The sequence below is a fragment of the Helianthus annuus genome, chromosome 16 (genome assembly GCF_002127325.2).
Source record: "Helianthus annuus cultivar XRQ/B chromosome 16, HanXRQr2.0-SUNRISE, whole genome shotgun sequence".
Taxonomy (NCBI): domain Eukaryota; kingdom Viridiplantae; phylum Streptophyta; class Magnoliopsida; order Asterales; family Asteraceae; genus Helianthus; species Helianthus annuus.
This window is the reverse complement of record NC_035448.2, coordinates 28,762,464-28,790,390: the sequence shown is the minus strand read 5'-3', so window position 1 is coordinate 28,790,390 and position 27,927 is coordinate 28,762,464. Positions and strand designations below refer to the sequence as shown.

The 27,927-nt window shown below is 39.2% G+C and overlaps 2 protein-coding genes and 1 non-coding gene across 3 annotated transcripts; 2 read left to right on the top strand and 1 right to left on the bottom strand.

Annotated features, from left to right (window-relative positions):
- Positions 1-2,575: 2,575 nt before the first annotated feature.
- On the top strand, positions 2,576-3,103 carry LOC110914237. The gene has a single exon (XM_022159042.1). The coding sequence runs from the start codon at positions 2,576-2,578 to the stop codon at positions 3,101-3,103; it is 528 nt and encodes a 175-aa protein (XP_022014734.1).
- A 3,831-nt stretch (positions 3,104-6,934) lies between these two features.
- Positions 6,935-7,008, top strand: TRNAN-GUU. The gene has a single exon. It is a non-coding gene; the product is annotated as a tRNA-Asn (tRNA).
- Positions 7,009-7,502: 494 nt separating this feature from the next.
- On the bottom strand, positions 7,503-10,722 carry LOC110912514 (EEF1A lysine methyltransferase 4). Its single transcript, XM_022157252.2, has 7 exons — positions 10,563-10,722; positions 10,203-10,299; positions 9,984-10,122; positions 9,193-9,275; positions 8,916-9,050; positions 8,418-8,522; positions 7,503-7,957 (listed from the first exon to the last, which is right to left on the bottom strand). Exons 1-7 carry the CDS (start codon positions 10,646-10,648, stop codon positions 7,823-7,825), a joined length of 780 nt encoding a protein of 259 aa, XP_022012944.1. The 5' UTR covers positions 10,649-10,722; the 3' UTR covers positions 7,503-7,822.
- Between the last annotated feature and the right edge of the window lie 17,205 nt (positions 10,723-27,927).

Below are 27,927 nucleotides of genomic sequence, written 5' to 3'. Positions count from 1 at the left end.
CCTGAATTATCCTTCTATTTATAGCCGAAGTTTGGGCGGGAAAACTTGTTGGTGAAATATTTACGGAAAGTGCTATTTCCGTTAGCAGTTATTTTTCCTTTCCGTTAATTGCTAACGAGTGTGAGAGCACACGGATCGTGATTTTGATCAACGGTTAGGGTATTGCCACGTGGAAAGTGGGCAAGTGAAGATCTCTCTTTTATTCCGTGCCATCATCGTGACTTCAAAGGAGTCTGGGATGATGCCACGTGGCCATTCGGTTATAACCGTCTGGTGGTGTACGATGGAGCCTTCTAGAAGAATACAGTTGTAATCCTGTGTGGCTCCTTATTGTTTGGTATCAGTGAAGTAAATAATATCCAAGTCTGGATATTATTTATGCGGAAGTGTTTGTTAGGATTTTCATCCTTATCTATTATGGAGATTGGCGCAAGGATTTGTTAATTTCCTTTTGGTGCGCAGGTGTTGCTTGTTGTTTTCCTTCTAAGTTCTCTTTGTAGGACCAGTGCGTGGCCGCGCAAGGTCTAAAGAGGGTTAGAAGGATGAGGTTGTGGTATGGTCCCAAGTACTTGAAGCAAGGTTTTTGGGACCTTACCCCTTCAGCCACGATATCACTTCACTAAGCATAAGAGAACTATCAAGAATGTACCTTCATTTTAAGAATGTCGTTTGGTTTTCCGATATAATCGAACCAATTACCTTCTTGAGCCGATTAGCAAGGATTTTCGAGACCATTTTACTAATCACCCCAAATAAGGTTAATTGGCCGGTAATCTCTCAACCCCACAAGATCTTTGGTCTTCGGGATGAGAGTGATGAATGATGAACTACAACTATTAGAAATTATTCTCTTATTATAAAAAGAGAATAAAATGTTTCTGTAATCTTGCTCGAACACGTTCCAAAACCTTTTGATAAACCTGAAATTAAAACCATTTGGTCTCGGCGTCCTGTCTGGCCCACATTCGAAAACCGCATTTTTTATTTCTTCGTCACTGAACGGGATAGTAAGAGCCTGTGCATCTCCATCCGATAATCTTCTAATATTGTGGCGTGTTAGCTTCGGTCTTGTTTTGCTCTTTTCTTCAAAACCATTTTTAAAGAACCTCATCACCTCTTTTTTAACCAGACTAGGCTTCGTTACCCACTCTCCCTCTCCCTCTAACAATAAACCTGTAATATTATTGCTAGCCCTCCTATTGATAATATACCCATGGAAAAATGTGGTATTTTCATCACCTTCCATAGCCCATCTTACCTGGCGGTTGCTTTAAAATAAAATAATTGAGTTGGACGCGCTTTGCTCTAAAATAATTATTATATTATTTTATTTCAATTTTCGGCTTTCATTTTGTCATCTTATCTTGTTCGAAATGTTTATTCTAACCATATCTTTGTTACTTATTAAAAAATAAAAGTGATGCTTATGAAATAGCGAGTAAGCTTTTAATATTTTTTTTCGTTAAACTCGCTATATATTTCTTCAAGTTATAATGTTTTATTTAAATTTTGGAGTTAATTGCTGTTTTCGTCCCTGTGGTTTGTCCAAAATCAATATTTCAGTCCATTAGTTTAAAAATTGTGATTTCAGTCCTTGTGGTTTCACTTTCGTAACCATTTCAGTCCTTGTGGTTTCACTTTCTTAACCATTTCAATCCATTTATTCTGTTAGTACAAGGACTAAAATGGTTACGAGGTGGACTGAAATGGTTACGAAAGTGAAACCACTGGGACTAAATCGCAAATTTTAAACTAATGGACTGAAATAGTGATTTTTGACAAACCACAGGGACGAAAACAGTAATTAACTCTAAATTTTGCTTTGTTCGACTTTACAGTTTCCGAGTTATAACTTCTTGTCTCCATATTGCGACATGACGTTTCAATATAACTATTTTATCTTTTGATCAAACAGTTATAATTTGTTACCTCCATATATTATTGTTGCAATGTGACGTTTTGATGTACATTTTATCCAAGAGTGTGAAATTACAAATTCCAAATTTGACAGTCAACATTAATGATACCGGTATTAGTATTATCAGAACCAATAAAAGTTTCATTTGATAAAAAATACACATCAATATTCTTTTAGGCATTTATAACAAATGTTGGTACTGTAACAAACCAAAAAAAAACGTTTGAATTCTCACTACATAATGCGAGATAATCCATCCCAAATAAATCTTTTAGGAAAAAATAACATGGTTCAGTCTTATGATCATCTAAATCTTTCTCACAAAACGCATGATATATACAAATTTTCCTTTACTAAAAGTTATAAAATAATGGTTTTATATACAACTTTTTTTATTTCAAACTCGAGAATCCTATCATCACCATGCACCATGCACCCTCCATACCACTTTTCATGAATATAAATTTGTCTAAAAAAATTACAAACAAATAAATCCAAAATAGAAACCACTCACCCAATTCATTATTCACACTGGCAAAAGTCATACACACGTACACACATAATCCTCTCTCTCTATATACATACCCCCTCCCTGTATAATTATCCCACCAAAAAGAAAAAGAAAAAAAAAAAACAATCAAAAACCTTCAACAAATCATGGGTACAACCTCGTCAACACAATACAGTTCAAAACATCAAACAACATTATCAACTACCAACGAATCAACAACCTCAACATCTACAAAGGTGATCAACTCAATCGACGGCCGGTTACAGGAATTCCGGCAGCCTATAACCGCCGGAAAAGTCCTCTCCGACCATCAACCAGACATGTTCTTCCTGTGCAGCTCCGAACACATGTTTGTGAACTGTCACGTGCCTCACGTGCCAGCCGATGAAGAGCTTCAACCGGGTCAAATATATTTCATTATGCCGGTTTCGAAGTTGTATAGACCGATTTCGTTGCAAGAGATATGTTTGCTCGCCATTAAAGCGAGTTTGGTGCTTGAAAAGAGTTCAGGTTTTGAAATGAAGAAGAAGGGTAAAACGACGTCGGATAGTGAAGGTTTTGGAATGATGAAGAAGAAGGGTAGAACGACGTCGGATAGTGGACGGCGGAAAAGGAATGGCAGTGTGAGGAGACAGGAGAGGGTGGATTTCCAGGTGGCGTTGAAGAGATTGTGATAGGATGATGACACGTGGCTATTGATTAAATGTGAAAATGTATCGATATGAGAATGAGTCGTCTATACATATTTTAGAAGAAGAAAAAAATGTCTTGATACTTTTTTTATTATTTAATGGTGTTAGAAAATCTTTATATATAATCGTGCCAGGTTGATGGGTTATCGGTTGGCGGATTAAAATGTGTAATCAAAACCCGACCCATAATAGATTGTGTCAAAAACTACAACCCTAACCTGCACACACATAAATTCGGGTCAATCTGAAGAAAACCCGTTTAACTCGTATTATTACATGAGTCATACATGTTAAGAAGTTATACGCGGGTTGTGTGTTGTAAGTGGGTTACCAATAATGTTTTTAATGGTGAGTATGAGTGTGACAAGTAAATGATATGGTGTGTCAAAACAAACATTATTATAGCTAACCATGTAAAACGAAAAAAACAAAAACAAAATTAAAAATATAAAAGTTATTTTTTTAAATACTTAAACGGGTTAACGGGTCAACTCACTTTTATATGGGTCAACCTGAACTATTTTTAATATGAGTCAACTCAAACACGATCTGTTTTTATACGGGTCATGTTAGTCGACCCAAACTTTTTTTTTCTGTCGGAGTCTGGTTGGGTTTTGGATCATGTCAAGAACTGTCGCCGCAAATTAGATTAGCCAACCCGTGTAAAAATGACCAAAATATAAGAAACTTTCTTATGTTGATGATATGACCGGTTGATGGGATTCGTTAGATGAGTTGAGATGAATAAGGTGCATTCATATTGGGACCTTTGTACCTATCATCTCTAAATCAATGGTAAGATATCAAATGTCACATTTGTCACTTATGAGTTATCTAAGAAAACAATATAAGACTGGAGGGTATGGAGAGCCTCATCCCTAAGGGGATGGGTTGCCACGTCACCGTCACGTAAGCACGGCCTAAAGGGGATGGACCTAGGGGGTGGGGGATGAACCACTTTATATATATATGTATGTATGTATGTATGTATGTATGTATGTATGTATGTATGTATGTATGTATGTATGTATGTATGTATGTATGTATGTATGTATGTATGTATGTATGTATGTATGTATGTATGTATGTATGTATGTATGTATGTATGTATGTATGTATGTATGTATGTATGTATGTATGTATGTATGTATGTATGTATGTATGTATGTATGTATGTATGTATGTATGTATGTATGGTATGTATGTATGTATGTATGTATGTATGTATGTATGTATGTATGTATGTATGTATGTATGTATGTATGTATGTATGTATGTATGTATGTATGTATGTATGTATGTATGTATGTATGTATGTATGTATGTATGTATGTATGTATGTATGTATGTATGTATGTATGTATGTATGTATGTATGTATGTATGTATGTATGTATGTATGTATGTATGTATGTATGTATGTATGTATGTATGTATGTATGTATGTATGTATGTATGTATGTATGTATGTATGTATGTATGTATGTATGTATAGCTGTGTGTGTGTGAGGAGAGAGAACACAGGCCCATCGAGCACGTCGTTGGGGGAGCTGGAGTCGTCGGGACGCGCCTATTGGGGGGGGGGTGTGTAGGGGTGCGGCACCAGGCCACGAACCTAAGTCGGCCCCCATACCCTCCAGACTAAGAGAAACCTAGTCAAGCCATGGGACACACACAACACATGTCAGCAACAAAGTTTAAATTCTCTTGAATTTGTTTGTCAGAAGTTACTATCAAGTATCAAGTTAACGTGCAAAGAACGGTTAGCAACTTCTTTGTGTTTTCCTTTTATAGTAGGATACGGTTAATTTGTATGAAAAAAAATAAAAACTTGATGTTTGGCATGAGAATGAAATAAGACTATTCTAACTGAATGAAAAAACATTGTACTTGGTAAACATAAACTATACAGAAATGAAATGAACAATTTAATTTTAATGGATGATTAGAAAACTCCGAATATGATTGAAAAAAACTTAAAACATTTGTGACAATTATTTTAGTATGGAACCGGGTATGAGACAATTTTTTAAAGAATTGGTGGGTTTGAGGCGTGTATAGTATTAGACGATACATGTCTGATACTTAAACTTGTTTACCTTATATAGAAACAATGTGTATTAATATCAAATCATGTTTACAAAATCAAAAAGCACCTTCAAAGCCTATACATAATATCTGAAATCACCTTTAAATCCCCGTATAAAGTTACATACCTGATAAAAAAAACATTATATCTATAAAACCTAAAATATTTCGATGGCCCGACTCAACTGGGCAGATATATTGATGTCCCAATATGATCCAAGAAAAATCCCTCTCAATAGGGCATACATACACCAAATTTCGTTTACAGTTTTTTATTATCCGTCACTGGTTACTCAGACCAAGCAGTATTAACATCTTAATAATAAATAATATTATGAAAGGATGGAGTGACGTGTGGCTTGAGGCCTAAAGAGTTGAAGTTTTGAGCTTTCGAGTTTGGATTAAGGTCAAACGCAAGGTTTGGGTCAAACAGAGATCATTCATAATTTCATATGGTCAAATATCCTGCCAAAACAATAATCCCCCTTTTAATTCTTTTTAAAATGAGGAACTAATTTTGACTTTTGGTATAATGGTCAAAAGGTTTGGGTTTGGACGTTTGGTGAAAGATTCATTTTATTTCATCATTTATTCCCCGTCAATAAACCGGCTCGGGATTTCTTTGTCTAAAATTTGTTTTGGCAAAAATGTTATGATCCGATCAAGTGAAGAGTTGGAACCAAAAATGTAATTTCTTGAAATCTTGGAACTAATATCGTACTATGATCTTACTACAAGGACTGTCTATGTAACTAACTCTACATAAGCTTTATCTAGTGATGAGATCGGTACAATATCTCTATGCGTACATGTATTTCGGTACCAAATACTTTACTGAATTTCTTGGTACGATACATGTATTTCGGTACGTACACGCTTTGGCGCCATTTTGTTTTTTATTTTATTTTTTGAGTACTCATACGGGTACCAAATATGTAAAATCGGTACTAGTACTAATAAAGTAAGGGTCCCAAATAGGTAAAATAGGTACAATACCAATATGATACGGGTACCAAATAGGTAAAATCGATACAAGTACTATAATTACCATAATACGAAATAACATAATATAAAAAAAAACTCTTGAAGTTCTATATAAAATTTGGTACAAGTACCATTTTCTCGTACCCGTACTGATACCGCAAACACCGAATAGCGAAATCAATAAAACTGAGTGCCGATACAAGTACCGAATACCTAAAATAGTACAGATACCGGTAAGAGTACATATACAGGTATTTGGGAAAAAAAATTAATCCCTAACTTTATCATTTTACAAATCGCCAACCCAATAACATCTCGTTTAACTAACCAATCCATTTGATAATTTAAATAAATAGGATACACGAGTCAAGTCAGGATTAACCGGTACTAATCATGTATAGTTTAGATTTGATGTCTTTTTTTGTGAAAATAAATGTACCGGTAATCGTCTTGACGCACTTTCCACCCTATTATTATTTTTGCATGCATAGTACCATCAAAACTTAGCCTAAAAATTTAGGGGTGTCCAATCACATTTAAGTTTTTTAGTCGATATTAACACCAAAGGTTTAACAGGTTGAAGAGATGAGAACATAATGTAGTTACAATTCTATAAAATATAATATAAATAAAGGAGTGAGGATCGAGTTGCAATAACTCAACTAACAAGGAGCTATTGCAAAAGAAATGTTATTCTAAAATGAAAGAATATCAAAGAACTAGATTATGTCTATAACAGCAAGCTGGAATAGCTCAGTTGGTTAGAGCGTGTGGCTGTTAACCACAAGGTCGGAGGTTCAAGCCCTCCTTCTAGCGTCTCTCCTTTTTTTCCGTTTCTTTTTTTTTTTAAATTATTATAACAAGCCAAAGCATGGTTCAAAATTAGGTTCAAGCCGGTCTACCGGTGAGTTACTTGACAATAATATAAATAATTGAAGTCTGACTAAAGTTCTTTTTAAAGACAAACTATATAAAAACCACACTCCCGGCGAGCAAAAGACTAGCCTCGAGGAAAAAGAACCGGTTACATGAAAAGGAGTGGATTCTTCAACCAGTCGGACCAACCAAATTTAAGTTTACTGCAATGACTTAAACACCATAACAAAAGGCATGGAAATAATAGAATCAAATAACGAGTTTTTATTACCATCATGACGACCAGATGCGTTTCATTTCGGATCCTCTAAACACTCCACCAAAATATGTAATCTTACTATTCTGATACTATCATGTTATTTGTTAAGATTAAGCAATAAATAACAAATAAACAAAACTGGGCCTACCAAAAATGACATCATCTACATTTGTAGTTATATCAAGAACTAAAGATACAAGAATTGCAACAATGACAAGTACCTATCTTAGACAAATCAAAGTTGTCCAGGAAGTCGAAACTAACAAAACAAAAAATATTTCAGAATGTAAACCTTGAGAAAATAAAAACATCCCAAAAACATATCTAACTGTTTTTTTTAACATCGTACGATACAAATACAAGACAAAAAGAGCTCTCGAGCTTTAAATTTGGACACAACTACAGCCATAGATCGATCAATGCATGTAAGAAAACGATGGGCAAAAGGGTCCAGAACTGAAACAGGTCGTTTCCCATGTATCGTTGCAATGTCTGTCATCTTTGATCATCAGTTTCATCAATGTTGGTACGAAATAAATAATCTTCATTATCCAATTCATCTTGATAAAGGCATAGAGTTGGTGTCTCAACTTTCTTCACATCTGCATTGGCATCTAACAATTTGCATCCCTGTAAATTATAATTCATTCTTTGAGAAGTCACAAAATAATTGTATTGTGTAGTAACAAATAAAAACAGGCACATATAATAAGCTAATCAGTTAGAGTAAAGTACACGGATAATCCGTGTGGTTTACCAAAATTTTGGATTTGGTCACTAGGTTTTCAAAAGTACATAGATGGTCCCTATGGTTTGCACTTTTTAACGCATTTAGTCCCTAGCTTTTTCCTAAAATACATGGATGGTCCCTGTGGTTTGTACTTTGTAACACATTTAGTCCCTAACGTGGACATGCTAAAACCATTAGTTTGTTGACCGGGGACTAAATGCGTTACAAAGTGCAAGCCACACAAACCATTTGTGTACTTTTTGACAGCCAGGGACCAAATCCAAAATTTTGGTAAACAACAGGGACCATCCGTGTACTTTACTCTAAATATCTACAAGGCACTTAATACTAAGTACTAACCTTCCTCAGGACATAAAAGAAATAATGAAATCCATCTCCAAATGTAGTGTAGTCGATGGACCATGTAAACTCGGGGGCATTAAATAGCGGACGCCTGAAGTGTGGCTGCAGGACATGCAAATCATCAGATCAATACAAGACAAAAAAAACACTGTTTACCAATTTTGTTAATAGTTTGTTTGTTTGTTTAATGTCCTTTATAAAAACTATTTTTTTTTTACATTAGTAATAAATTTCATTTGAAGAAAGTGATTTACGAGTTAGTATGCAGTAGATTACACCTTGGGTGACTGCTGAACCGTTCAACCCAGCTGACCCATTTCTTGTTTAGCTAAATTTGTAATTTGGACAAACGTCAACTAGTTTCGTTTTTAGCCAGTTTTATTTTGGCCCATTATAAATAAAAAACACAACCCAAATCGACCATTCACAAGCACATGGGTCAAAACTCCCACAATCCAAATGAGAAAGTGTTTGAAAAGTTTACGTGTCTACTACCTGACCAAAAGCGATTGAGATGAAAATCCCGTTGGGTTTCAAAACCCTATGAACACCTTGAAGCATCGCCATTGCGTTGTTTACGGCCTCGGGCCGTGGGTTCCACGGGTCACCACTGTCCACGAACAAAACATCCTTCATGTTTAACAAGATATAAACTTGACTTGTTAAGATTCAAAAAATAAACATTGAGCAACCGTACAACAATTTATAACCAAAAAAAAATATCCTCATACACATCTATGTTTTTAGTTTTTGCAAGTTTTTTATACTTTACCATGGTTCCTTTTTCTATTACGACATCAAATGATTCATCGGCAAATGAAAGATTCAACATATTGCCTTCCAACACTTTGACACCTGCAAATACAGATATCAATGAAATGAAAGTAGATTAATATATACTAAAAAGTACACCACATGTTAAGCTATTTCAACTAGGGATGAGATTATTTTCCCAAATACCCGTACTCATACCTGTACCGGTTTTGGGTATTCGGTACATGTATAGGTACCCACTTTTATTGATTTCGGTATTCGATACTTTCGGTATCGGTACAGGTAAAAAATGGTACTGGTACCAAACTTTATATAGTACTGGTTCGTATTATGATATCACGGTACTCGTATCGACTTTACCTATTTGGTACCCGTATTGCATTACTACTCATACCAATTTTACTTATTTGGTACCCGTACGAGTGCTCAAAAGATTAAAAAAACCAAAGTGGTACCAAAGCGGGTACCGTACCGAAATACCGGTACCGATACCCTTACCCGTACCATAATATTCGGTACCCAGTTTTGTTCAATTTAAGTACCGGTACGGGTACTGTACCAATCTCATCCCAATTTCAACAAAAGAATCTTATCACGATATAGAAAGATTAATGAAAGAGTATAGATACAAATTTACATAGAGATTATCGAAAGCAAGACAAAAGAGGTCCACTTTAAGTTCAAATAAACCGAAAAGTTTCCATCAAACCTTATAATTCTTCTCGGGCAATTACAACGAAGAACCACATTGAACATTATAATAAGTATAGAGAAAGTAAATACAGAAACCTTTGTAGCCTTTAGAGAAGAAGCGTTTTTGCATTTTCTCAACTGCAACCGAAGAGAGATCAATGCAGGTTATATTAGTAATTCCATCGTTATATAACTCATCAGAGAGTTGTGAGTTTCCACACCCGAGCTCCAATACCTGCAGCAGCATTACATTGAAAAAACATTTCAGGTGTTGACTGACTAATGGTGATCGTCAAGAAAGAGAAAACAGCTTACGGAAGAATCGGGTTTGATATGCTGGTGGATCAAATGACGAAAATGTGAGTAATCTTTGAGCCATTCGTAATGATCCTCAGAAGTAAACCTCTCATTCCTGATAATAATCAAACTAAATATTCAACCGTACACGGTACAATTAACTATTCGAAGAAATACGAAAGAACAAATAAGCTAAATTCTTCTCTTAATTCACTTCAGTCACATCTTTATCTCAAATGTAGTTGTATGATTCTTAAATCTTGGTAACTAACTATATAATAATATTTCCTTTATTCAATGCGTATATAACTAACCTAGTAAATGATATAAACGTTCATGGTAATAACAGTGTTTCAAGTTTCGGTTCAGAAAACAAACCAGTAATTGGGGTCGAGGTAAGCCAAAACGGAGGCTGGTCCGACGGTGGTTCTCTTGGCTTCCGACGCCTTCTCCGTTTCGCCCATTTTTTGAAACCCTAAAAGGTCCTTCCAAGTTTCGGTGTAGACTATAGTTAAACTTAAACCCCTTGTAATATATCTCAAAACTCAATTTTGGTGTTTTCAATTGTCGGTGTTTCGGATTACTTATCATGAGCTCTTTTTTAAGTTTTAAGAGGTAAACAAACAATCCCTTAATCAATATGTTTCAAAGCTCCAAAGAGCTTCCATTATGTGGATTTATCAGATTATGAGTAAATACGATTTTAAGAAAATATATGGTCCTGAAATTAATATTAATAATAAATATATAAATGGTAATCAGATATCGAGTATGAGCTACATTGGGATGGATCTCCTGAAATTAGTAATAAACCTGTCAGGTCGACCAAACACGACCAGCTGACGTGACCATGTCATCCCGATCAGTCAAAAACCCAATTAAACCTAGGTAGCTAGGGTAAGTCGGGTGTCGTATCCACGAAGAGCATGTGGCCAGTATCACACTAGTTGTTCGATTAGCCAAAGTTATTTACAAACAAATATGCAAAATAATTATGAAGCTTGCTAATTTTTATTTTTAGTTTGTTTAGAAAAATTATTAGAAACCACTAATTAGAATGAGTAAAAATAACAGGTTAGAAACAAGGGTCACACCCGGTTCGACAACTGCAAGAACTAGAGTTTCTACACGTTAGACTTAATTTAGTTGCATTTGATTATTAACGGATTTAGTATTACGTGGCTTAGGTGTCAAGAGCTATCAACGTCATAGACAACGGACCGCACTACACTTCGTTACTAAGGACATGTAAATCCTAACCTATAGCAAGGCATAATTGCACATATTCATTTCACAAAGTCAAATTTAACAACTCATTCGACAATTCATGAATCCAATACAAATGCAAGACAATTGATATAAGTTTCAAATGGTTAAATACAACTAGTCACAAATTAAATCATAAACAAAGTATTGAAACCCTAGAATTCTTACAAAGTCTACACCGGGGTGAAACCCTTAGGAGATTAGCCGCGTATACTCATCACGTCCTTCCAAGACTTTGTTTCTTGATTTCTGTGCCAAGTAGTCAATGGTGTTGCCTCCTCTCCAAAATTGCGAACCGTAATTCCCCATCTTGTTTTCCACTCACAAAAACAACTTTCACTGAATAACACATTAGCCCCTCAACTTCAATATTCTTCATTCCTTTCATATTTTCACTATATTCACTTCCAATGGCTGCACTCGTCAATCTTACATGTTCCGCTTTATCTTTAAACCCCGTAACTTCACCGAATTCACTTGTTTTGCCTGCAACCATACAATCACTCGCAATAAGCTAATTCCAGGCATATAATCATATAAGACAAGCTAAACCACGTAAGATAAACACTTCAACACCCATGTTTTACACTCTCCATCACATCCCCACACTTGTCGTTTGCTTGCCCTCAAGCAAATCTGTTTTTCACTTTCACGTGGGTCGAACGAAAAACACACATCCCATTCCCGAGACTAAGGTTAAGGTCAATTGTCATGCCCAAGTTCAAACTTTTTACAATTTTCACATATTTAGCAATAAATAATTAATCATGTAAAACTGGTTATCCAAGATTAACCCGCCTTTAAAACTCACATTTAATGCATATCCCTCACAATGTTCACTCCCCTCGGTTTACAAGTTGGCTAATTTTCATGATGTATTAGCACTTTTTTTTAAAAGTAATCGCTCAAAATCGATTAAAACACGTACCCGCATAGGCTTGCAACTCAATCATTCTCCACCACCGAACACGAATACTAAGCATAAGTCAAAAGGTCTTTGTAAGGGTTGTAACAGGGCAAGGCTAAGGGTAGGGAGTAGGATATTTAAAGTGGCTAAGGTGATGAAAATTCAATTTTTATTTCAACTTACTAAACTGAACAAAACTAAATATAAACATCAACTATGAGGCAACAACTTTCGCCTTTTATTCAACAACTACTAACACTTCTTCTTGTGTTTTTCTCAATGCCTTTTCATTCTTTTTCGTAACATTTTCAGAATTTTTGCTTTTTTTTTTTTTTTGCAAACACAACTATACAATCAAATAATCCTACAATCGAATTTTCATCACACGGGTTTAAAAGAAAAGGTTTGACGGTTATGGGCTAAACGGGTTGTCAAACGAAAGGCTTAGGCTCAAAGTGGGCGACTAGGGGATTTGTTTGGGTAAGGATAAATAATTGGTTTTAAAGGAAAAGGTTCACCTAATGCCTTAATCATTCTCGTGCTTGTATTCGGTCTATGGTCTCAAACGTATCAAAAGTCGCAAGTTCTACAATACGTGACTAATGGTCCACTCAAACAAAGAAAACACATATATGTAATTCTATGATGAAAAAGTGGCTCAAAACCTCACATATAAAGGGTATGGTATGTGACATGCATGATGTGCTAGTTTCTTAGGCGGATTATTCCCAAATAACCACCCGCTAAATACTTGTCATGCTAATTAACTTGAACTTGACCATGACAAAAGACCAAATGGGTTGTGTCATCCCTCGTTAACTTAGTTACTTGTGCTTTTTAGATCGCTTCAAACAAAGACATTTTGAAATTTTTTTGAAAATTTTCCTCCATCCCCACACTTGAGGTAAACATTGTCCTCAATGTGTAGTGTTGTCACACCCCGATTTCCACGTGTCTCACCGGTGGGCCCGGTGGGGGATTACCGTGACGATGTTGGCAACAATATAGTCAAACCACACAATTATATAATGCACAGCGGAAGCATAAGATAAATATATAAACTTCAACCTCTGATTGTAATATCAAAATGTATTACAGGGGTTGAATATATCCACAGTGGATCGTAAATAAACATAAAGTATTGTTCCATCAGATACTGCAATCAAGCTTGCGAGACTTATCCCGACGCTAGGGAGCTAATACCAGCCAATTTACGTTTAGGTACCTGCACTTAATCTTTTTGGGGAAAATACGTCAGTTTACACTGGTAAATACATTCAACTGACACATTTGAAAATGTTTATTAAAATTGATTTGAATGCACAAGGCACAAACTCTTTTATAACTTGGGAAAATTCATAATGATCTTGTGAACGTTTTTCATGTTCTTTTATGCGTTCAGTAGCCCGGGTCGTGCCGGGTTAAAGATTTATAGACACACCACGTTTGCGTAAAACCGTAGTATAAAAACCAACGGCTACGTCTTTTAATTTTAATGTCGACACTTTATACCGGGTGTACGCCTACACCGGGATGTCGATGGTCATGGCCATTTCGTAAAATGATGCCAAGGATATCCGGGACAACGGTCATTAAACCCCCCAAAGGCTTATAAGCAACAAAACTGTTTAAATGAGCCGATCATATTTAATCAATTAACCACCTAAGCGATGGAATTATATAATGCTCAATCAAGCGGTATTAATATACCGTAACCCAAGCCCATATAGGGGAAATAAGTTAAAGTATTTACCTTTGCAAGTATATTTCCTTATTTGGATTAAATCACCGATAGCTTTTACTGGGGCTCCTAATCTGGAACGAAGGTTTTAATTAACCTCTTGGAATCCTAACGAGTCGTTAAAATGGCCGTAGCCTAGACCGGTTGGTTCCGATGTATATAGATATGGTTTAATCGCGTGAAAGGCGAAAACCGAGAATGGAGTGTGATTCTGACCCAACAAGTTCAGAGACTTGTTTTGTGACAACCCTCTCAAAACCAGGTATCCGTACGACTTAATTAATTATTAATTGATGCCTAATTACTGTGCTTTACTGAGTTTGCTGATAAACTGCTACTTGATTGTTGGTACTTGTACATATCTGCATCATACTTTGATATTCCTGTCACTACACTACTTATTTATTGAACCTTAGTGACAAACATGATGCACAAAAGCACAGTAGCACTAAACGGATACACAGTGAACATGCTGATATAGCCAGCATCAGGCAAACACTGCCTCCAAAGGCCTGAATGAGCCAGAATTATTTTACTACACCCATAGTGTGTGTAGGGATACAAGGGTTGTATGATTACGTCTCTAGGAATAAGATATAGAGATTTGGATGTGCCTAAAACATACTTTAAGCACGAAACACAGCACTTTTATCAACACACTAGCTTCTAGCTAATTAATAAAGTGCCAAAATATGAGGAATTATTCCCGACACTTTGCAGAATAAATTGTGTCGCTAAAAATATTATTTATGACGCTTAACGGATATCTTAAGCACTTTAACGGATTACTATCCGACCGAACAACCGGACAATACCCGGAACATAAAAATATTGCCAAAATTAATATTAGTACTTTTCTGAGCCAGTTAGGGTCCCTGATTACCCTAACACCCGCTTTTGATGCACTAAAGCAACTAACGAGGTTAGTACCTTAAAGTAACGCACTTAACCAAACTGAACCGTAACTGAACGATTGGGAACGAACCGAGTGCCATTACATCCCAATGGGATCGGCCAACTAGTGGGCCCCGGGAGAGTACACCTTTATAATATTAAATTAGATTACGCGAGGAACGAGGCACACTTTTCTATAAATAACCACACCTCTCACACACACAAACACACACACTCCACTTTCACTCTCTCTCCCTCTCCCCTTGCTCCCTCTCGGCCGTGAGCCACCCCACCCCCACATCCATTGTCGGTTCAAGTCTTGCAAGTTCCAAGTATACTCAAGTGTTGGTGGTTACGTACAACGGAGCTCGGAACAAACGGAACGCGGAGGACCTCTACCGTTTGCTATTATCCACTCAGTTTTCGCCATAGATCTTCCCTAGCCCCGAGCTAGAGGTATAACGTTTAAAACTCATTATTAATCGTGTTTAAAGTGGTTAAAAGGATTTTTGATGGTTGAATGTCGGTAACCCGCTAAATGAAACTTTAAAGTCTCCAAAAACGTGTATTTCGTTGGATAAAAGCACATAACGCGTGTAAAAGTCGTAGTACTTGAATATGTTGATTAATATGGCCCGATCTACGATGTGGTGGCTCTCATCATCGTTTAACCCGACTTTGTCCGGATCGCGTATCTTGACATACACTTGTTTCTTGTGTACAAGGGTTAAAAGGTGAAACTCCACCACACGGGAAACATGAACTTGTGTAAAAATGTTTTGACATGAAAAATAGTATCTAAAACAAGCCGATCTACGGATGTACAAGTGGTATATTCGTAGGACCGGGTGTCGAGAAAATCACGTTTTTATAAAAATGGGTAAGATATGAATAAGTATGATTTTCTATAAACTACAAGTGTAGAAACACTTGTACATAAAAGATCCGACAAAATATTGAGTTTTCACAAAAGTTGTCGGGAAGTTGTGAAGAGTGATTGTTTCTAAAAACGGGGTTTTTACAAGACTAATTTATTATATGAATAGATCCACTAAAAATAACGAGATCTACACCGGAGATTTGGTAAAAACTACAAGTTCATGAAACGACGCGGTTTTACATACTAGTCTTCTATTTGAAGTATTGAAAATTGATTCGGTTGAATTGATAAATTGTTGAGATGTTTTTGTAAAAGAAAATGATACGCTTGAAAGCGTGGCCACCTCCAGTTACAGGGGAAACTCTGGCGAAATTTTCTAAAAATCTAACACTTAGAATATTTACAAGTGTTGGAATTATTTTTGAAGTATTTACAAAATATATTTCGCCATGACTTTATTAAATATTCGGAGGTGGGATTTTCACAAAAATAAACGTGATAAATATTTATTCAATAAATATACTTTTCACAACACTGTTTATGATTATTTTGTGAAAATGTATAAATATTATTTTTAGAGTAAAAATAATATTTACAAACTTTGTCAAACTCAAAATAATACAAACGCTTATACGACAAGCATAAAAGTTACAACGGTAATTTCTATTACCACCTAATCATTAAAACGTAACTTACGCCTTATTCGGAAGTATTCATAAGCACGTATGTTGTCAATATATTATTTTGGGAAAATGTTATGAGAAAAAGGAAATATATTATTTTTGAGAAAAATAAATATATTTTGGAATAAGAAATAAAATATATTAAGTGGGACTTAATGAGATAATATGAATACACATGTATTTAAATCCCCCATCCTTGGGAAGGAGAGTAAAATACCAAGTATACACACGAAGCGGTTGTCTAACCGTTTCCCAAAAATATCGACTATGAAGCTAAAGCACGGCCATCCGTCTAATAGCATTAGCACATGTAGGTCGTTGCGCAGCACACGGATATTCGGATTACTGATTTAGTGACGCCTTCACTGTGAGTTCATGTCCCCCTTTTCTCTTAACTGTTTTCAGTTTTATAAACTGCGGGGGTGAAATACATGTTACAATGATTATGGATATGTTATACATGGTATGGTTAGCGTAAGGAGGGTTACTTAGATCATGTGAATGGGTAGGCGGAAACTTGAGGTCATTAATCCTCAGGGTAGGACCGAGGGGCAGGAGCGGTAGATCTATTTGGGTGTAGCGAGCCCAGTCCCAGGTCCAGCAGAACGGACCTTGGGATGACTTTGTTCCCGACGCATAAATTTGCTAGGTTTGAGCCTTCCTACTTGCATTTACACATATCAATGGCCTTGCAAACCATTGGTGATCTCTTTTTCCTTATTTGCTACATACCAGGGTTGTTGATAAAGATAAAGGTTTATTTACTCATTTTCGCATGAACTCGCTCAACATTATTGTTGATTTTTCAACTTACATGTATTTCAGGGAATTAAGGATCTGGCACGGTTTAGCAGGATTTCCCGCTGCATTTAGATTCAGAGTCATCCGGGGTTCAAGGCTCATGGCTCTTTCCTGGACAAGCCATGGCCCCTGAACCATGTTTATTTGTTTGCATTATGGTAGTAGTTGTACTGTTTAAGACAAGTAATGGTTATTGGGTGTTTACCCATTTAGAAAATGTTTGACAGTTTTATTTTCAATGGATGACTTTGCATGATTTTAAATTCATATAGCTTGTTATGGTTAAGCTATGGTATTAAGAAGTCACACCAAGTTAACCACGCTTCCGCAAAGCCAGGGTGTGACAGCTTGGTATCAGAGCTCTGATCATAGCGAACTAGGGTTCATTTTGAGTCTAGACTATGATCACTAGGGCTCTCACGAAAATGTTTTTCTGCATACCACTTAAGTCCAGATCCAAAACTTTTTATAAACAAATGTTGAGCATATTTTATTATTTTAGGCTCAGTCTGGGAGGCTGAGGCTCGGTCTGGGAGGTCGAGGCTCGATCCAATCGATCGAGGTAGTTGTCTAGTGGGACTAGGGAGTCAGTCTGGGAGGCTGGGAAAAGTTGGCTAGTGGGACTAGGAAGGACAGTCTGGGAGGCTGGGAGGCTAGTGGGACTAGGAAAGACAGTCTGGGAGGCTGGGAGGCTAGTGGGACTAGGAGGAATATGTGATTATTATGTGGTAACTTGTGTGATTACCTGATTTACTGATATTTGTACATACTTGTGATTGTATTACAGACTCATGGATACCTCAGATACAGGAGATTCGGACACTACTGGACCCCGACCCATGGAGTCAGACGAGAGTATGTCATCAGAGCACGAGGTGCACACCTCGGATTATACCAGTACAGACGACGACGACTTTCAGCCATTCGCGCTACCTGACGGCGTCGATGAGCCCATCGTTGGTGGTCCTGCTGCGGATCTTCCTCTCGCTGTGATTCCCGCCCCGATTCCTCTTGCATCCTACCCAGCTTATGAGCTTATGCTTGATGCCGAGGCTGGTGACGATATTGATCTTTTCGATGATGAGCTATACGAGGACGAGGATCCTGACCCAGCTCTTTTGCCCGCTGGCGGTCTTTTGATGATCGCCGATGCTCCTGCCGGAGACTCGCCTGTTCATTCTCCAGCTCCAGACTCCTTTGAGTCTGTGGCATCTGCTCCATCACATGTGGCGAGCACGCAGCTTTTCGTTCATGACTCGGATCCTGACCAGGCGTCATCTGCCGCCCCTATGCCGAGCTTTGTTTTTGAGCATGACGATATCGAGGATTCTGACCCTGTATTTCCTCCTGGATTCGATCCAGACCGTGATATTGAGTTCGTCCATATGGACCAGCCTGTAGAGGACCCCGTTGACCCTGCCGACCCTTTTGATCCTATCGATCCGGACTTTGACTTCGATATGGCGTTTGACGATCCCGAGCCTGCAGTAGCTCCAGAGCAGGCCGCTGCTTTCGATCCCGCACATGAGCATGGTTTGGCACATGCTGATGTTCCTGTTGATCCTATTTTGGCGGGTCAGCCACTTGGCGATGTTCCTGTTGATGATATTCCTTTGTTAGATGCTGACCATGTTGTTGATCCTCTTGTTGACCCTCTGATCGCTGACATTCCAGTTGACCCTCATGTCGATCATATTGATCCTGTTGTTGCTCACGTTGATCCTGCTGTTGCTCACGTTGATCCTGTTTTAGCTCCTGTTGATCCCTTACCTATTGAGCCCGAACATGCTCTGTTTGCAGAGCACATGGATCCCCCTGACGAGGAGGCTCAGCACGGTTGGATACCGGCTGACGAGGATGTTCCGCCGCTTCCTCCTCACCGCATGGATGCTCACCATCCTGAGTTCTCGTTTCAGATTCCTTCTGTCATACCTCCAGCGGGGCCTGGAGAGGGCTCTTCCGCCCATCCATTTGGCCATGTACCGATGCCATTACCTGTCATGCCTCAGATAGCATCCATCCCATCTTCTGTTGCACCTATCGATCTTACCAGCACGCCATTACTTTGGTCCTCTTCCTCACCCATGCCACCCACAGATCCATACCACCCATTTCATTTGGGCCATACTATTGAGGATCTTTTGATGTCATTTGTACACCAGCATGATTCCCATTCTCAGCGTTTGCAGGAGCTCGAGAGAGCTCAGATGCCTCCTTATCCATATCTTGGTCCGTCATCCTCATCTGCTCAGCCATTTCGGTCTTTTCCTCCTGACATTGTTGCTCGACTTTCGATCCTAGAGCAGCAGATTGCATCCGTGATCCGCACCCAGCAGGCCTTGGAGGAGGATTGGCTTCTCTTTCGCCGCCTACATTATCCTCCACCACCACCACCCTTCTAGAGATCATCGACGTTACCAGGGTAGACACCGGTGAGACAGCCGCGATTGTTATGCACAGCTTTTGAAGACCATTTGACCACACAGATTTTTGTTGATACATGTGATGTATTGTTTGTATGTAGCACTGATATGATGTATTTTGTACAGGGGTGATGTAACCCCTATGTGATTGATGGATGTACTAACACACTTACTATGCTTATGGTCTTGATATATATGCAATCGCCGCATTCTCATCATATCTGATTTACTTGATTGATTATTTTTATATTTGGACATGGGATGTTGGACATGGGATGTTGTGTGTGATATATTGATAACATGAGATGTTATATGCTATTACTATTACTATATACGTATGATTTCTATGGCCTAATCGACGTACGCAACTTTAGAAAATGGCACCAAGACGTCAACCGCAGCCGATGCCCACGACTCAAGAAGAACTGCAAGGAATCATTGCTGCCGCGATTGCTCAGTATGCTGCATCGCAGGGAGGACCCAGCTGGAGTAGCTCCAACGGCAATGGCAACCAGAATCCCACTCATGGTAACCCTAAGTCTTTACGACGTACCATGGTCTAATCGGATTCCTGTAACGATTGCTAATACAGTTCCTATGTTGAAACGAATGTGCAGGGTGCACCTTCAAGCAGTTTCTGGACTGTAAGCCCACAAACTTCGACGGCACGGGCGGTGCTGTTGCCTTCGTTCGTTGGGCAGAGAAAACTGATTCCACCATCCGTATGAGCAAATGTGCGATCGACCAGCAGGTCACTTACATTTCAGGGCTGTTTCTAGATGGAGCCCTATCTTGGTGGAACCTTCAAGTGCAAACTCTAGGCGAAGCTGCCGCCTACACCCTGTCTTGGGCCGAATTGAAAGAGCTTATGCGGAAGAAGTACTGCTCTCGCGCGGAGATTCAAAAGCTTGAAACTGAGTTTTGGCACTTAAAGATGGAAGGGTCGAAGATAGCGGAATATGTTCAGAGATTCCACGATCTGTCTCACGTGGTACCTTATATGGTAACACCCGAGTTTAAGAGGGTTGAGCGCTTCATCTGGGGATTGGCTCCTCAGATAATCAGTATGGTGACTTCTTCCAAACCCGCAACCATCACAGAAGCCATCGATCTGAGTGTGGCTTTAACTGAAGAAGCGATTCGGTTAAACAAGTTCGATGAGATTGAACCCAAGGGAAAGGAGACTCATGTGGAGTCATCTAGTGGCAATAAGCGGAAGTTTTCAAGTTTCAAGCAAAGCACCGGGACGGTGGTCAAGAAGGGAGAAGCGAATGCACCAGCTCAAGATTCAGTTGGTGGTGGAAAGAAGAGCAGGGGATACATGGGTGCACAGCCCAAGTGCAACTCATGTCAAAAACATCACTCCGGTCGTTGTGGATTGAAAGTTTGTGAAGCATGTGGAAAGGTTGGCCACCTGAAGGAGACTTGTTGGGCAAATGCTGGCCGGGGAGGTCAGGGAGGAAATGGGAATAGGAATACCCGTGGTGGTAATGGGAACCGCCCACAAGGAAATCAAGGAGGAAATGGAAACCGTGCTAACCAAGCAGGCACCGTGAACCGAAACCAGGGAAACCACCAGGCTGGGAACAATGGTGGAAACGGGCAGAGGCCCGGGTGTTTTAATTGTGGAGATCAAGGGCACTTCAAGAGGAACTGTCCGGAATTGACCCAAGCTCGTGGAAGAGTTTTCAACATGGAGGCCAGGGAAGCGCGCCAGGATCCCAATGTTGTTACTGGTACGTTCCCTGTAAACCAACGCTATGCGTCTGTTTTGTTTGATACTGGTGCCGATTATAGCTTCGTATCGCTAGAATTTAAGAACATGCTTGGTTTAGCCGCTAGTAAGTTAGATATTCCTTTTTCGATCGAGCTAGCTAATGGGAAGTTAGTAGAAGCCAATGAAATGATTAGAGGTTGTGTAATCGAGTTAGGAGAGCGTGAGTTTGCTCTCGATCTACTACCAGTCCAGTTGGGAAGCTTCGACGTGGTAGTAGGGATGGATTGGTTAGCAAGTAACAAGGCGGAGATTGTTTGTCACGAGAAGATTGTTCGTATTCCGACCGACGATGGTGAGACCATTGTTGTTCATGGAGAGAAGCGGGAGACGCCGTTGCGAATTATCAGCTGTCTGAAAGCAAGAAAGTGTTTGAAGAAAGGGTGTGTTGCTTTTCTAGCACACATCGTGGATAAAAAGGCTGCTGAGCCGAAGATCGAAGACATCCCTGTCGTAAGGGAGTATCCGGAAGTCTTTCCAGAAGACTTGCCTGGCTTGCCGCCTCAGAGGCAAGTGGAATTTCGCATCGACTTAGTTCCAGGCGCCGCGCCTGTGGCTAAGGCACCTTATAGACTTGCCCCGTCTGAGATGCAAGAGCTATCAACGCAACTTCAAGAGTTGTTGGATAAGGGTTTTATTCGACCAAGCTTCTCGCCTTGGGGAGCTCCAGTTTTGTTTGTCAAGAAGAAGGATGGTAGTTTCCGTATGTGCATTGACTACAGAGAATTGAACAAGCTGACGATCAAAAATAGGTATCCTTTGCCAAGGATTGATGATCTGTTCGACCAACTTCAAGGTTCAAGTTTCTACTCCAAGATCGATCTTCGATCTGGATATCATCAGCTTCGGATACAGGAGGAAAGTATCCCGAAGACAGCCTTCAGAACTCGTTATGGGCACTACGAGTTCCTTGTCATGCCGTTTGGTTTAACAAACGCACCTGCAGTGTTCATGGATTTGATGAACCGAGTTTGTAAGCCGTATCTGGATAAGTTCGTGATTGTATTCATCGACGACATCTTGATCTACTCAAGGTCGAAGGCAGAGCACGAGCAACACCTCAGAGCTATTTTAGAGCTACTGAAAAAGGAGCAGTTGTACGCCAAGTTCTCTAAGTGTGAGTTTTGGCTGAGAGACGTGCAATTCCTTGGGCACGTGGTAAATGAAAGTGGAATTCATGTGGATCCAACCAAGATCGAGGCGATCAAGAACTGGGAAGCGCCAAAGACGCCAACCGAGATCCGGCAATTCTTGGGTTTGGCTGGTTATTATCGAAGATTTATTGAGGATTTTTCAAAGATCGCTCAGCCATTGACGCTCCTCACGCAAAAGGATAAAAAGTTTGATTGGGGAATCAAACAGGATGAAGCATTTCAGTTGTTGAAGGATAAGCTTTGCAACGCGCCAATCTTAGCTCTACCGGAAGGTACCGACGATTTTGTGGTATACTGCGACGCTTCGCGTCAAGGATTGGGTTGTGTGTTGATGCAACGTCAAAAGGTTATCGCCTACGCATCACGCCAACTGAAGGTACATGAGAAGAACTATACCACGCATGATTTGGAGCTAGGCGCAGTGGTTTTTGCTTTGAAGATTTGGAGACACTACCTTTACGGTACGAAGTGTACGATCTTTACAGATCACAAAAGCCTCCAGCATATATTCAACCAGAAGGAGTTGAATATGAGGCAAAGGCGATGGGTTGAGTTGCTGAACGATTACGACTGCGAGATCAAGTATCATCCGGGGAAGGCGAATGTGGTCGCCGATGCCCTAAGTCGCAAGGAGAGAATCAAGCCCATAAGGGTTAGGGCTATGGAAATGATTATCCAAACCGATCTTTCCTCACGCATTCGAGCAGCGCAAAAAGAAGCTCTCAGGGAGGGAAACCTTGAGAAAGAATATCTCCGTGGGATGGAGAAGATATTGGTTCCAAACAGGGAAGGAACGTTATGTTTTGAGAAAAGGATTTGGGTTCCTTTGTTTGGTGATTTAAGAGAAGTTATTTTTGATGAAGCTCACAAGTCACGGTACTCTATCCACCCGGGAGCGGATAAGATGTACCAAGATCTTAAGGATTATTATTGGTGGCCTAGGATGAAAGGCGATGTTGCTATTTATGTGAGCCAATGTTTGACTTGCGCTAAGGTTAAGGCAGAATATCAGAAGCCTTCGGGACTTCTGCAGCAACCGAAAATTCCCCAGTGGAAGTGGGAAGATATATCCATGGATTTTGTTACAAAGTTGCCAAGAACGCCTAAGGGCCATGACACTATCTGGGTGATAGTGGATCGCTTGACGAAGTCAGCACACTTCTTGCCCATCCGTGAAAAGGATCATACAAGCAAATTGGCTGAAATTTACATGAGAGAGATTGTCACTCGCCATGGAGTACCCCTCTCGATTATTTCTGATAGGGATGGAAGGTTCGTATCGAGGATATGGCAATCCTTCCAGGAAGCTTTTGGTTCGAAGCTGAATATGAGCACCGCGTTTCACCCGCAGACCGACGGCCAAAGTGAGCGGACGATTCAGACATTGGAAGACATGCTGAGAGCATGTGTGATGGATTTAGGCGGTAGCTGGGATAAGCATTTACCCCTGGTTGAGTTTTCATACAACAACAGCTACCACACCAGTATTGGTGCCGCGCCATTCGAAGCTTTATATGGACGCAAGTGCAGGTCGCCGCTCTGTTGGTCTGACGCAGGTGATAGACAACTGGTAGGTCCCGATGTGGTTCAGGAAACTACAGATAAGATCGCGCAAATCCGAGATCGCATTAGCGCGGCTCGTGATCGCCAGAAGACCTATGCAGATCTGAAAAGGAAACCTCAAGAGTTCGAGGTTGGGGATATGGTTTTGTTGAAGGTATCACCCTGGAAGGGTGTAGCACGCTTTGGGAAGCGTGGGAAGTTAAATCCACGCTACATTGGTCCTTTCAAGGTTTTGAAAAGAATTGGAACAGTAGCATACAAGTTGGATCTACCTGCCGAGCTGAATAACGTTCACGATACATTTCATGTATCCAATCTTAAGAGGAGTCCAACTCAAGTTAACGTTGCCATTCCTACCGACGAGATTCACATTGATGACACGCTCCACTTCGTTGAAGAACCTGTTGAGGTCACGGATTGGAAAGTTAACAAGACCCGCAGGAGCAGTGTCAAGCTCGTCAAAGTTCGCTGGAATGCTAGACATGGTCCTGAATTCACCTGGGAGCGTGAAGACCGAATGAAAGAAAAATACCCCCACCTGTTTCCTAAGAACCCTGCTTCTTCAAGCAGAACCTAAATTTCGGGACGAAATTTATTTAACGGGGGGAGAATGTGACAACCCTCTCAAAACCAGGTATCCGTACGACTTAATTAATTATTAATTGATGCCTAATTACTGTGCTTTACTGAGTTTGCTGATAAACTGCTACTTGATTGTTGGTACTTGTACATATCTGCATCATACTTTGATATTCCTGTCACTACACTACTTATTTATTGAACCTTAGTGACAAACATGATGCACAAAAGCACAGTAGCACTAAACGGATACACAGTGAACATGCTGATATAGCCAGCATCAGGCAAACACTGCCTCCAAAGGCCTGAATGAGCCAGAATTATTTTACTACACCCATAGTGTGTGTAGGGATACAAGGGTTGTATGATTACGTCTCTAGGAATAAGATATAGAGATTTGGATGTGCCTAAAACATACTTTAAGCACGAAACACAGCACTTTTATCAACACACTAGCTTCTAGCTAATTAATAAAGTGCCAAAATATGAGGAATTATTCCCGACACTTTGCAGAATAAATTGTGTCGCTAAAAATATTATTTATGACGCTTAACGGATATCTTAAGCACTTTAACGGATTACTATCCGACCGAACAACCGGACAATACCCGGAACATAAAAATATTGCCAAAATTAATATTAGTACTTTTCTGAGCCAGTTAGGGTCCCTGATTACCCTAACACCCGCTTTTGATGCACTAAAGCAACTAACGAGGTTAGTACCTTAAAGTAACGCACTTAACCAAACTGAACCGTAACTGAACGATTGGGAACGAACCGAGTGCCATTACATCCCAATGGGATCGGCCAACTAGTGGGCCCCGGGAGAGTACACCTTTATAATATTAAATTAGATTACGCGAGGAACGAGGCACACTTTTCTATAAATAACCACACCTCTCACACACACAAACACACACACTCCACTTTCACTCTCTCTCCCTCTCCCCTTGCTCCCTCTCGGCCGTGAGCCACCCCACCCCCACATCCATTGTCGGTTCAAGTCTTGCAAGTTCCAAGTATACTCAAGTGTTGGTGGTTACGTACAACGGAGCTCGGAACAAACGGAACGCGGAGGACCTCTACCGTTTGCTATTATCCACTCAGTTTTCGCCATAGATCTTCCCTAGCCCCGAGCTAGAGGTATAACGTTTAAAACTCATTATTAATCGTGTTTAAAGTGGTTAAAAGGATTTTTGATGGTTGAATGTCGGTAACCCGCTAAATGAAACTTTAAAGTCTCCAAAAACGTGTATTTCGTTGGATAAAAGCACATAACGCGTGTAAAAGTCGTAGTACTTGAATATGTTGATTAATATGGCCCGATCTACGATGTGGTGGCTCTCATCATCGTTTAACCCGACTTTGTCCGGATCGCGTATCTTGACATACACTTGTTTCTTGTGTACAAGGGTTAAAAGGTGAAACTCCACCACACGGGAAACATGAACTTGTGTAAAAATGTTTTGACATGAAAAATAGTATCTAAAACAAGCCGATCTACGGATGTACAAGTGGTATATTCGTAGGACCGGGTGTCGAGAAAATCACGTTTTTATAAAAATGGGTAAGATATGAATAAGTATGATTTTCTATAAACTACAAGTGTAGAAACACTTGTACATAAAAGATCCGACAAAATATTGAGTTTTCACAAAAGTTGTCGGGAAGTTGTGAAGAGTGATTGTTTCTAAAAACGGGGTTTTTACAAGACTAATTTATTATATGAATAGATCCACTAAAAATAACGAGATCTACACCGGAGATTTGGTAAAAACTACAAGTTCATGAAACGACGCGGTTTTACATACTAGTCTTCTATTTGAAGTATTGAAAATTGATTCGGTTGAATTGATAAATTGTTGAGATGTTTTTGTAAAAGAAAATGATACGCTTGAAAGCGTGGCCACCTCCAGTTACAGGGGAAACTCTGGCGAAATTTTCTAAAAATCTAACACTTAGAATATTTACAAGTGTTGGAATTATTTTTGAAGTATTTACAAAATATATTTCGCCATGACTTTATTAAATATTCGGAGGTGGGATTTTCACAAAAATAAACGTGATAAATATTTATTCAATAAATATACTTTTCACAACACTGTTTATGATTATTTTGTGAAAATGTATAAATATTATTTTTAGAGTAAAAATAATATTTACAAACTTTGTCAAACTCAAAATAATACAAACGCTTATACGACAAGCATAAAAGTTACAACGGTAATTTCTATTACCACCTAATCATTAAAACGTAACTTACGCCTTATTCGGAAGTATTCATAAGCACGTATGTTGTCAATATATTATTTTGGGAAAATGTTATGAGAAAAAGGAAATATATTATTTTTGAGAAAAATAAATATATTTTGGAATAAGAAATAAAATATATTAAGTGGGACTTAATGAGATAATATGAATACACATGTATTTAAATCCCCCATCCTTGGGAAGGAGAGTAAAATACCAAGTATACACACGAAGCGGTTGTCTAACCGTTTCCCAAAAATATCGACTATGAAGCTAAAGCACGGCCATCCGTCTAATAGCATTAGCACATGTAGGTCGTTGCGCAGCACACGGATATTCGGATTACTGATTTAGTGACGCCTTCACTGTGAGTTCATGTCCCCCTTTTCTCTTAACTGTTTTCAGTTTTATAAACTGCGGGGGTGAAATACATGTTACAATGATTATGGATATGTTATACATGGTATGGTTAGCGTAAGGAGGGTTACTTAGATCATGTGAATGGGTAGGCGGAAACTTGAGGTCATTAATCCTCAGGGTAGGACCGAGGGGCAGGAGCGGTAGATCTATTTGGGTGTAGCGAGCCCAGTCCCAGGTCCAGCAGAACGGACCTTGGGATGACTTTGTTCCCGACGCATAAATTTGCTAGGTTTGAGCCTTCCTACTTGCATTTACACATATCAATGGCCTTGCAAACCATTGGTGATCTCTTTTTCCTTATTTGCTACATACCAGGGTTGTTGATAAAGATAAAGGTTTATTTACTCATTTTCGCATGAACTCGCTCAACATTATTGTTGATTTTTCAACTTACATGTATTTCAGGGA

Bases quoted from the DNA above. Each gene is read 5' to 3' on its own strand.
- LOC110914237 (XM_022159042.1), top strand. From the start codon at position 2,576: ATGGGTACAACCTCGTCAACACAATACAGTTCAAAACATCAAACAACA.
- LOC110912514 (XM_022157252.2), bottom strand. From the start codon at position 10,648: ATGGGCGAAACGGAGAAGGCGTCGGAAGCCAAGAGAACCACCGTCGGA. The intron at 10,300-10,562 runs GTTTGTTTTCTG...GATTATTATCAG, and splicing joins TACCTCGACCCCAATTACTG to GAATGAGAGGTTTACTTCTG. The intron at 9,051-9,192 runs GTAAAGTATAAA...TTAAACATGAAG, and splicing joins TAATAGAAAAAGGAACCATG to GATGTTTTGTTCGTGGACAG.